At 37.5% G+C, this 11,934-nt stretch overlaps 1 protein-coding gene across 1 annotated transcript; it reads right to left on the bottom strand.

Annotated features, from left to right (window-relative positions):
• Positions 1–4,978: 4,978 nt before the first annotated feature.
• LOC143560417 (ubiquitin carboxyl-terminal hydrolase 24-like) lies at positions 4,979–10,418 on the bottom strand. Its single transcript, XM_077048724.1, has 7 exons — positions 10,352–10,418; positions 8,721–9,248; positions 8,441–8,628; positions 8,085–8,341; positions 7,119–7,264; positions 5,424–5,600; positions 4,979–5,303 (listed from the first exon to the last, which is right to left on the bottom strand). The coding sequence occupies exons 1-7, from the start codon at positions 10,364–10,366 to the stop codon at positions 5,115–5,117; spliced, it is 1,500 nt and encodes a 499-aa protein (XP_076904839.1). The 5' UTR covers positions 10,367–10,418; the 3' UTR covers positions 4,979–5,114.
• Positions 10,419–11,934: the final 1,516 nt, after the last annotated feature.

The raw sequence follows: 11,934 nt of genomic DNA on the forward strand, positions 1-11,934 counted from the left end.
GTGTTTAGGCCCTTAGAATACCAAATTTGGTTTTAACATTTCTGTTGCGCGTATTGTAGATGCGCTCGCTAATTATGGGTTGGAGCCTGTGGAAGAGGAAGGGGAGGAGGAAGAAGCTGAAGCGCAAGGCTAAAGGCAAAACTGGCGCAGGGGCCAGTAAAAAACAGAAAAAGATGATGCCTCTGTTGCCCAGAATCTTCCTCCTATCAAGTGAAGGGACTTGAGAAAACCAAGGGTTTTACTTCCAAGTTTTCCTCGTCTTCTTTGCCTCAAGGTGTGGGCAATCCTCCAGTCCACACGAGGTATGGTGCTGCCACCTCATCTCTGCGCGCGGCAGACAAGGGAAGCGGTGTTGCGCCTGCTGTTTCATCTTCTCCAACAGGTATACTTTGTTTATATTTTGTGGTTTTATGAGCGTGATTCCGTAGAGTTATTAATGAAGCTTTGTTCACTCAAATGTTTGTAGAGCCGGCAACGTTGGTGGCTCAACCTCAGGCGCAGCAAGGTGCCAAGGCTATGCCGAAAATTGTTTTGAAGTCCTCTGTTTTGCCCTCAAAAAGGGGGAAAATGGACTTCATGGCGATGCTTAATTCGCGGACTGCGGTGCGCCAAGGTATTTATTGCGCTTTGATTGTCTGATTTTTTCCTTTAGTTCAAGTCATGAATCATTTCTCCTTGTTGGTTTTTTCATAGGAATTATAGCTGGCACACAAGCTGCTAGTGGCACTGCTAGCGCTGGCGCCGTTAGTTCTGCTCCTGCTCCAATAAGTACTGAATCTCCCTTCATTGAGATCACTAAGGAGCAGGAGACTATTTTTCGCGCTGCTCTAACAGCGTCAAGACCTCCCTCACCTCCTCCTGCGCGCAGCCCTCCTCGCGAGACTATTTTTGATTCTTCCAAGTCGCAGGAGAAGAGACCTGTTATAGAGGATGACGAGGAGGTTAATTTTGAAAATTCTGATGGTGGCTGCGTAAGCCCTATAGCGCCACGAGATTTCGTGGCGCAGCCTTTTTCTCATGGGGCATGCAGGAGCTCATCAGCTGGCGCTAATCTTTCTGCCGGTTCTCCTCAGGTATAAGTTTATTTTGCTCCGCTGTGCAGACTTCCAAATTAGTGTTTAGATAACTAAAACGTTTCTTTGCGTTGCTTTGTGTTTGTAGGGAGCCGATCACATATATCGCCCGAGCTGGAGTATCACTGAAGAGAGCTCATTCCAATCCTTGGGCGTATGTGAAGACTTTTGGGCTCACTCTGTTCCTACAGCTGAAAGGAGGTTTCAAGAGGACCGCGCTCGCGTGGATTTGCTTAATGACCACCTTTTTGCTGGGTCTGCGTTTTTTGCTGCCTCCCAAGAGCTTCGCAATGATTATATAAAGGTACGTGATGCCCTTGTGGAGGCCAAGAAAGAGACTAAGATTTCTGCTTGGAATCTCTCTGATGCCCGAGAGAAAGCTGAGAAACTCCAAGCAGAACTTAGCGAGAACCGGGCAAGTTCCAACGCTGCTTTTGTGAAGCGCGGGCTTGAGCTGCAAGCTGCGCGGGAGAAACTGCAAGTGGCAGAGGCAGATGCGGCCAAGTACGCGTGTCAAGCGCGTGACCTGGAGTTGGCAGTGGAGGCGCGTGACCAAACTATTGCGCAGGTTAATACTGAAAAATCTTTATTGGAGACTGAGGTTGCGCGCCTGAAGAAAGAGCTCGATGCTGCGCGAGCGGAAAAGAATGAAGCCTTGGCGGCAGCAGCGTCTGACAAAGAAAAGCTAGAACAAGTCAAGGAAACTGTTAAGTTATTAAACTCTCAAATTCCTGCTCTTGAAACGTCTGTTTCTTCCCTCGCGCAGGACCATCAATGGCTGATTTCACAGGGTGTGACTCGTTGCGCTTATGCCATGAAATACTCAGACGAGTTTCAGACCCTTGTGATGGACTGTAATGCGGCGTCGCGCTTGGTGGGTCGGGCTGAGGGGTTTAAGGATGGTTATGAATATGGCATGCTAATGAAGAATCCATCCGACTACCCTTATCAGCTCGACGTTGTCTGCGCTGACATGGCTGAGGTGGGGGAGAAGTACTTGAATACTCCAATTCCCATCCTTGAGCAGGTATTTTAACCTTACTGAGTTTACTTGACTTATTTTCATAATCTTTGGTACTTATACTGTTCCTTGTGACTTGCAGATAGCCGCGCTTGCTGACCAGCCCGATCTTGGCGCTTTAAAGAAATTACTTGATGAATGTGAAGGGACTGGTGGCAATGATGATGGCGCGGGCAACGCTACCTCTGCCAGCGGCTCTGGCGTGGCCAAAGGACCTACTCCTGACGCTATCATGACAGAAGACGACTATATTCAAGACGCATACCCTTCAATATGAAAGTCGACTAGGTTTTAAAGTTTTATCACTGTTAAATAAACTAAAACATATTGTTGAAACGTGATCCATGTAATTAAGACATGATCTAATATAGATATACCTAAGAGTTGTGAACAAACTTATCGTTTGCAAGCTATTTGAGATTGATTTATTGAGCCTTTTATATGACTAACATACACCTTTGATCATATTCTTAAATATACACCATTGTTCATTATGATGCTCGAATCATCAACCTTACGAATAGGAATATCATTTTGTACACCGTACCATTAGAGTAGAATCACTTTGGTGGGTATGCGCATTGTTAGATGGGTTTTGTGAAGGACCAAAAAGAAGGAATCACCGTCGTGAGGGTTTCATGTTTCTAATACACACTTCCATATAGAGGTGTACAAAACCATTTTTAAACCCAAACCGAACTGGTTTATAAACCGAACCGGTTTGGTCAACGGCTGGTCAAAACCGGTTTAGAAGCAAGATAGGCCGGCCTGGTCACGTCAGTTCGGTCCAGTTTTTAAACCGGGTTTAACCGGTTTTCCTCAAACTAGTTCGGTTTTAAAACCAGTTTGGTAGATCTTAAGGGGAACCGGTTCTGAAACTGGCAGTTTAGATCAGTTTGGAAACCGGTTTGGGTGAAACCGATTTTAAACTCAAACCAATTCGGTTCGGTTTGCCTAAAACCGGTCCCAAACCGTTTTTTTTACCCTCTACTTCCACAACAATTTATTTAACAAAATTGGTCAAATTTAAACAAGCCAAACAACATATAGAGTTACTCAATTTCAATTTAGTAAAATTTAATATCAAGTCAAGATTAAACGAGTTGACCTCAGATTTTATACATTGAGCATAGCTAAGATCATGAACATATATTATTATACAAACATAAATTTTTATTTATCTTAATAAATATATAGTTAATAAAAATAACGAAAACAAAATAATTAAGCAAGCCCGAGTCTTTTATTTGAACCTAATTAAAAGAAAAGCACGTTAATAACCAGATTAATATAGAGCTTGAATGGGCCAAGCCAACTTCAATTCGGGCTGGTGAACAGAGACACCAGTTTCCAGAACCGAAACCGTTTATTATTCAAAATCGGTTTCGGTTATTAACCACTAGCACATAAACCAGTCCCAACCCGTTCTAACCGGTGATTCCTAATCTGTTTTGAGTATTGAGCATTGAACCGTTAACTCAAAACCAGTTTTTTAGGTTTTTCATTATTGTTTATTAAAATACCGGAGTTTTTTTTACCGGTTAACCAGTTTCGGGGTATAACCTAACCAGTTCGATAAGTTGGGGTTTTCAAGATACGAAAACGGTTATTAACTAAACCGGTCTTTGGCCAAACCAGTTTTGACCATTTTGACCAAAAATTGGTTTGTTTAATAACCGATATTATTAAAACTGATGTAACCATAACCGTTTTCTGCATCTCTAGGCTCAAAGTTAAACGAACCGGCTCGACTTGTTTTCCTTAACGGGCTCAAATTTAGGCTGGAGACAACATGGTTAAATTAAAACTAGTATTTAATATTTATATTATTATTATTTAAGTTAATAACAAGATAGTCTATAATGGGCTCCATGTCATATTGAATTATTAATACTTATAAATGAAATTAAACAATAACTTGCAAACAATAAAACTTTGGCTCAACCTAAAGAGGCTCGTTTACAAGAAGCCGACTTCAGCCTTTCGGGGGAGCTACGAGCCGCGCATTTCTTGATACCCTAGATTGAGATATTGCTGAATATAAATATAAAACTATTAACAAATGTATTTTACCATGATTTAATTTTCCAAGTGTCTTTCAATAATAAATGGTAAAAAGAGTTTTATGTGGTGGATCGGATATATACAAATACAAATATTCTCTAGTCAAAGGGGTAAAACATTGTTTCTAAAAAAGTTAAAACATGCGCAATAACTTCTCTTGCAATTCATTTAATACAAAGTACATACATAAGATATGAATGTGACGAGTGAATGGCATGGCCAACCACTTATGTCTGCCAATTTCTACCCTTATGAATGATGCAAATTAAAACATCAAACTATAAAAGTCAAAACGCTTCAAAAGCCATACAAATGTACTCTTAATGATTATGCTTGAATCATTTCACATAAAGAAAAATTAAAATTATTATTTTTGAAATGTAAAATATAAAGCTTGTTCGATTCGTTTGACCTTTAGTTAAACTTAACACAATCCAAACTAAGGGTATGAGTTCCTGACAAGACATGAAATTCACGTGTGAGAATCCGGATTAAAACTTAACCAAACCGAACAGCTCCAGAAACAGATTTGAAATAAACCAGTTTAAAACCGAACCATCGATTTGTTATCGGTTTGAGAACACCTTCGTTGAAACTGATTATAACCAAACCGGATAAAAATCAGTTCCAAACCGAACCGATCATTTTCCACTTATAAACTGATTTCTCATCTAACCAGTTTATAGAGCAAAAATATCAATTACTTTTATAATTGTCTTAAATATATTAAATACCCAACAATTGAGTTCGTGTAAATCTTCCAGGTCCAAAGAAAAGAAGAGAGCAAGAGCATATTAAGCAAACGTAACATATGAAAACCCGACACATTACCATAAACTTATAAAGCAGTAAAATGCAGATAATAATAATAATAATAATATGTTTTTCTACTACATAGTGCACTTAAGTAATAGAGCGAAAAATGGTAAGAAAACCTGTTAAATACGCGTATAAATCTACCGCTGCTTGTAGAAGAGAACATAAGCTTGGTCATGAAGCACTTTGTTTGTAGGAATATTAATAACCGAGGCGTCATCGTACCGCAGCCAATTGCCACTTGAATGCAAAATATCACAAGTGTAATGACCCTTTGAAGGCTCCCTCCCATGATGAGTTATTGTTGCCACAAGTTCATACTTTCGACCCTGTATACAAATTTTAATTTTATGTCCATTTTGAAGAGATTCACAGGTAATGAATGAGTTAAATGGATAACGAAAACAATGTTATTACTATGATAAGTAAGTATATGAGAATGACGATACCTCAGTTGTGGGGGAAACGAGCAGTTCACGGTTAAGAATGAGGTGGAGAGGGAAGTAGACGGGTTTTAGTAATTTGGTGCTCCCTTGGCTTCCATAGCTAAAGCGCATCAAGTGCAGTATTATAATTTCTGGAAGCTCGAGTATCTTCACAGATTTGCTCGCACTTACCAACTCAGCCTGATAATCAATAATATGAACGCATTTCAGTTATTAACAATCATCTACGTTAAGGCTTATAATTATGTTGAACTCAGTCATCTAATTAACATAGCACGGTACAAGCAGGGTGGGTCGGGTGAGGTAACTGGTTCAAAATGGGTTTGGGTTGAAACAGACCAGTTCAAAAGAAGTATCAAATGACTAGGAATAAAATAGAATCCCAAATTGGAATTTTAACAGAAACATTTCCTCTATGTATATCTATTCCTAAAAGATGTTCTTTGCAACTAAGACTGCAGATTCCGGATTCCTTTTATTTGCATGGCCTGTCTAAGTGAATCAAGACAATACTGGACGCTGGAATATATATATAAAATATAAACAAAAAATACCGACTGTAGTATATTCTTAACCCAGAAATAAACAAACCAAAATAAACTAATAATAAAAACCAACTCTAGAATATTCTTAACCCAAATTGGACTCTATCCCAATTCTGGCCTGTTTCACATGTGAAACTAAACGATTAAGTCTAGCACTTAAGCCTTACCAATTGAATCAGTTAATGTCACTCATCATGTTAACATTTGTAACAAAGACTGTCATTAATAATATATCTGAACTATGATAAAAATCGAGGGAGAACCATCAATATATAGGATGCCAGAAACTAGAAACAAAACCTAGATGAACCTAACTCCAGCCTGTGGGCTAAACACAAATAAGCCCTATTACAAATAGTCTAATATATTGAAGCTTTTGATAACCAAAAGCCAAAAGGTCACTTGCGTCGGACTGATATGAATCGTGTTGGTCCAAAAGAGTTATTGGTTTATTCCAGAAGGGATAAAAAAGGACCTAAAGGAGATGGTAAGGAAAAATAGGAAAACTGAGATTATAGAAAGTTCATTCAAATATACTAGTAATTTAGTATTATTACTTTAGATAATGTAAAAATCTGAGAGCTGAAATGATGATTTTATTACTAGTCAACATGCCACACGTGTTATACTTAATTACAGCCTTTGACCCTTAGTTATGACAATAGATGCTGTTAATTTTAGTTATTAGTGTGTCGCTTAGAGTTTATTTAGTATATGGGATAGTTTCTCACTTGTATATATAGAGGGTTCCCTCAGCATTCAGTTAAATTTTAATTCCAGTTTCGAAATCTAATTTGTAACAAGTTGGACATGATTAACATCTATGCTCCAACTTAAGGAGGGGTGTTAATTATAGTTATTAGTGTGTTATTATTAGCGTTTATTAGTAAAAGACCCCTAGGCCCAAGATAGGTTTCTCTAAGGTTTCTAGGTTCCACACTTGCATATATATTGAACTCCCCCCCCCCCCTTCTCCATTCCAATTACAGCTTTCAGTTAAATACTAACTCCAGTCTCTTTTACAAATACAATTGCCAAGTGATGCAGATATGAAGAAGAATCATAATAACAACTTCCAAGTGATGCAGATATGAAAAGACTTATCATAATAGTACAAACATTGTAGACCACATACACACTATAAGTATGGTACCTTTCCTGCTGATGATGCACGATACCCTTCAAGCGTTTCTGGTGCAGAAAAAAGATGAAGTGCATCCTCAATGGTATGAACAGGCTCGGGACATATATTAAGGTGGAGTAGAAGAAACGGCTCTATAGTGGCCGAGGCTTTATTACCTGTTTAGATTAAAAAATACAATTGTTAAACCACAAGAAGCAAAATTATTCTTTTACAAATTTGATCAAGGAAAAAAGAAAGGAAAAAAGAACATTCAATAGAAAGATGATGAGCACAATCTTAACATAACTACATAACTGATAAGTCCACATCAGCCTGACATTATTGTTCATGCTGCATATGCAACTGCCAAACTATAAACCTTCTGTATCATGAGCTAGATCATTTAAGAGCAGGTTTGTGAATGCTTTACAGCGCACAATCTTTAATATGAATTTAGAAGTTGTAATCATCTTAAAACAACCTCTCTACTCTCTGAGATAGAGGTAAGATTTGCCTACATCTCACCCTCCCCAGACCCTACTAATAGCAATTTATTGCAATTAGCAGGATTTTTACCGGGTATGATTGACTGATAATCATCTTAAAACAACTTCTGATGAGAAAAATGTCAATGAATTAAAAACTGTAATTAATAAACAGCAGTAACTTATTTTTGGATGAACATACAAAGTATGAGAAGAGTACCGTGTCAATCTTAGAAAAATTAATATACTTTTTCTTTGAAACCTTCAAGAAAAAATGTTACTTTCTCTCAATATTGTAATTTCATTTCATGAAAAGAACATAAACTCAGTTAGCTATAATAAAATACACACCGCATGTCAAAAACAGCTTCAAATTTTAGCTCAAATAAACTAAAATGGTGCTCTTGAAACAAGTGAGCATTGAAACTTCTTTTTGAGTCAAATATGAACATAACAGGTTATAGTGTGTACAGACAATATGCACAATAAATAAAGATATCATCTAACTTACCTCTTGCCTTCACAACACTTCTCAGTTGACCTCCAAAAATCTCACTTAACTTTGATGGAATAAAACTCTGTTTTCTGGTAATTGCGGTTTTGTTCTTTGGACCAACTGTCTCCCAACTGTCATCATCTTCGTCGCTCACTGATGAAACCAGTGAAACTTTCCCTCCATTCACAACAGAAACTTGTCCTTCAAATTTAAGCAATTCATCATGCATTTGATGCATCACAAAACTTAGGAACTCTTGAGCATCCTCTTGCCTGAAAAAACCTCAACTCATCACAAAAGGCAACATATAAAAGTTCATCAAAATATCAAATATAAGTAGACATAAAATAACAAGTATCCAAAAAACAAACCTTGGTCTCCCTGAAAAGCTATTTGGCATATCTGGTGAGAAATTGTTTAAAACAGATTCAAACATGACTGGCCGCAAAGGCTTCCCAGTTTCCAGAACAAACTCATCTTCTTTCTTTAAACGCCTGCCAGGTGGCATGTCAAAGCCAGAAATGAACTCAACAAATGCATGTAAAGTTGGGTACCCAATCTGAAATAAGGTAAAAAAAACAGTAAAATTTCACAACTGTACACTACATTATGAATTATAATAACATATAAACAGAAGAAACTGTATTCTACCTCAGGTATCTTGCGTGTTCTTAACTCCTGCAAAAGATTTACAAATGGAGAACAAGCTAAAAGAGCTTGAAGAGTTGCATTCAGAAAGCACAAGTTTCCTGAGTTGATTAAACCTCGAGGTAGTAACTCAGTTGCAGTTGTGTATGGTATAACAGGTGGACTGATAATACTGTCTTTGGTATCCTTTACTTCCAGAGCTTCAACCTGAGTTGACTGGTCAACACTTCCGGGTCCAGATACAGGTGGTTCTTCATCTTTTTGTTTGTGTTCTTTTATACCATTGCTAAAGGAAGGAGAATTCCAATCATAAACATTCCCATTTTTATATACAACTTCTTTGGTGTTATCTTTCTTTACAAGTTTTGATGGTTGGGGCGTTTTGGTAATTTCAGTTGGTATGTTGTTAAAGCCCACAGATCTAAGAGTTTCAGCATCTAGAGTACCAAACATTAACTGTACATTATTCTCGTTTGGGGAACTTTGCAGTGATTTGGTCTCATCCTCAGTAAATGATCCAAACCCGAACACCTGAAAGTGATGCACAAGATTACATATCATGTTATTGTATTTATTAATTGAACTCAAACAAAACTACTTTAAAGACATATCCAATCAGTTGAAAGTTAGAACTTTTATTGGCGAATAAACAGAATACAGTTTGAAGTTGCTGCTTAATCATAATCTATAATAATGTTACACCAATAAAGTTGCAGAACTATTTATAGTAACTTCAACATATCGTTACTTGATCAGATGAAGTAATCATATTAGAAAGATCAACAAACATTACACTCATTAAAAGAAAGATGATAATACATCCCTAGCAGTCTTACAAAAACAGAGATAAAACTACCTAAACGCCTCCTTATATTTTGGGGGTGTTTGGGATTCCTTATTTTTGCCTCCTTATGACTTATAACTTATTGAAAAGTTAAAAAGGTGTTTAGGATTGCTTAACGTGTGAGTGAAAAAGTTCCATAAGTCACAAGATTGTGATAAGTCATAAGAAGGTAAAAATAAGGAATCCCAAACACCCCCTTCATATAAACTTTATTAAAAAAACTAAAAAAGTTACTAGAAAGCTTCATCAACTTCACAGAAATCACTAACTGTAACATGACAAATGAACAGAATACAGTTTGAAGTTGCTGCTTAGTCATAATCTGTAATAATGCTGCACCAATAAAGTTGCAGAACTATTTATAGTAACTTTCACATATTGTTACTTGATCAAATGATGTAATCATATTAAAAAGATAAACAAACATATAAACCATACACTTACGAAAGAAAAATAACAATACATTCCTAGCAGACTTACAAAAACAGAAATAAAACTACCTAAAGGCCTTAGGTTTCATATAAAATTTATTAAAAAAGTTACTAAATAGCTTCATCAACTTCACAGCAATCAGTAGCAGTAACATAATTATGTACAAATCATAAATTCGGATCGAATCAATAACATTCAGCAGCACGGTTAAAGCTAAAGCTAAAGCTAAAGTTAACCTAATTGAGTGACACTGACGAATCGCACAAATTAAACCTAAATTCCGTAACTCAATAACTTCATCGACAAGTTAAGTAACAAAATGAGTAAATCGGAGTGAAATTAAAGGTAAGAAGCTTACGTTGTGGTCAGTCATGTTGAGGAGATAAGATCAAGGAGAAGTGTTGGCCATGGAGTGTGACAGAAGACTGAGGTTCTGAAGAGTGAGCAGGAGCAATGGAAGAAGACATATGAATGTAACTATGTAAGGGCAAAAATGTAAACAAACACAAACTGGTGCGCAGTGAGATTGATTATATGTATATGTGTGTGTATGTATGCTATGTATATGATGATGATGATGATGATTGGGGTGCAATTAGGGTTTTTGTCTCTACCTGTAATTCTTAGGCGATTGGGTTGAAAAAAAGGGGGTGCAGCTTTGGGATGGAGGGATGGAGGGACAAATTTTTTTTTTTTCTTGAAAGGGAAACAAACTTTTAAAAAAACTAGCAAGAAGCTAGCACCGACAATACAATTACAAGAGAAACCGGGCTTGACATGACCAAGGCCCGCCACCAAACAGCAAGAACATGAACAACGACTTATTACAATCGAAACCTGGTCCAGTTCTCCCACATTAAACCTTTCCTTTTAGATCTATGCTTGATCCATAAATAACCAAGGGCTGTAATCTCTTCAATCAAGCAATGAAGGTTAATCTGCTTCCCGTTGTGGACTAGGGCGTTCCGTTTCTTCCAAAGGCACCACATCGTGATTAAACAAACCGCATGGAACACTTTCGCTTTTTCTTTAGGAAACGCAGAAAATTTATATAACTCAACCAAATCCCGAACACAAAAGGCGAAAATCGGAGGTACCTTACACCATTGGGAGATCAACACCAAGTCATTTGAGCAAACTCACATGAAACAAAAACATGTTCGACTGAGTCCTCATCCTTCTCACATACCGGACAAACCGTAGACATTACCGGGATGTTTCTTCTCGCCAGTGCGTCTAGAGTAGGTAATCTGTTAATTACAGCTCTCCAAGCTACGAAACCCACCTTCTTCGGGATCCAATTGTTCCACTCAAAAACCGAGTCAGGCCTATACAAACTATTCTCCACCAGCAACTCTTTGGCACTTCGAACTGTAAATTCTCCCGAAGAATCTCCACACCAGGTTACTCTATCCCGACAGGGCTCAAGCAAAACCTGTTGACAAATAGTCAATAATCCCCTTAGTTCCTCCCATAGAACCGGCCCAACAGGATCTCTAAGTGTAAGGCCACCGACCCGGGTGCCCTACTTTCTCGCTGGTTGGATTTACTCATTCACATAATTCGTAAAATTAGAGTTAATTAAAACATTTCGCGGAAATAAAAGTCATTCATTCATACATATCTTAAACATCTTGTCTTAAAACATCATAACATAAATCCATAAAACATAAAACATAAACGACACGGGTGTCTTCTTCATAGAGATACCAGTCTTCCTCTTATTGCCACGTGTCCTCATCAAGCAACTTGTCTCATTCTACTTGCCTGCGTGCATACTAAAAGTCAGCTACGCTGAATGAGTTCTAGTTAATTAACGTACATTACATTCACTTACTTACCAATACCGTCCGAAGATACGTATTGATGCTTACTCGTTCGTCTATCATTCAATCATACATACGTACATACATACATACATTCGTACTTTTTTTTACTAAC

The sequence above is a fragment of the Bidens hawaiensis genome, unplaced genomic scaffold (assembly GCF_021521415.1).
Source record: "Bidens hawaiensis isolate Kalapana, Puna unplaced genomic scaffold, B.hawaiensis_p1.1 tig00020329_1, whole genome shotgun sequence".
Classification (NCBI taxonomy): domain Eukaryota; kingdom Viridiplantae; phylum Streptophyta; class Magnoliopsida; order Asterales; family Asteraceae; genus Bidens; species Bidens hawaiensis.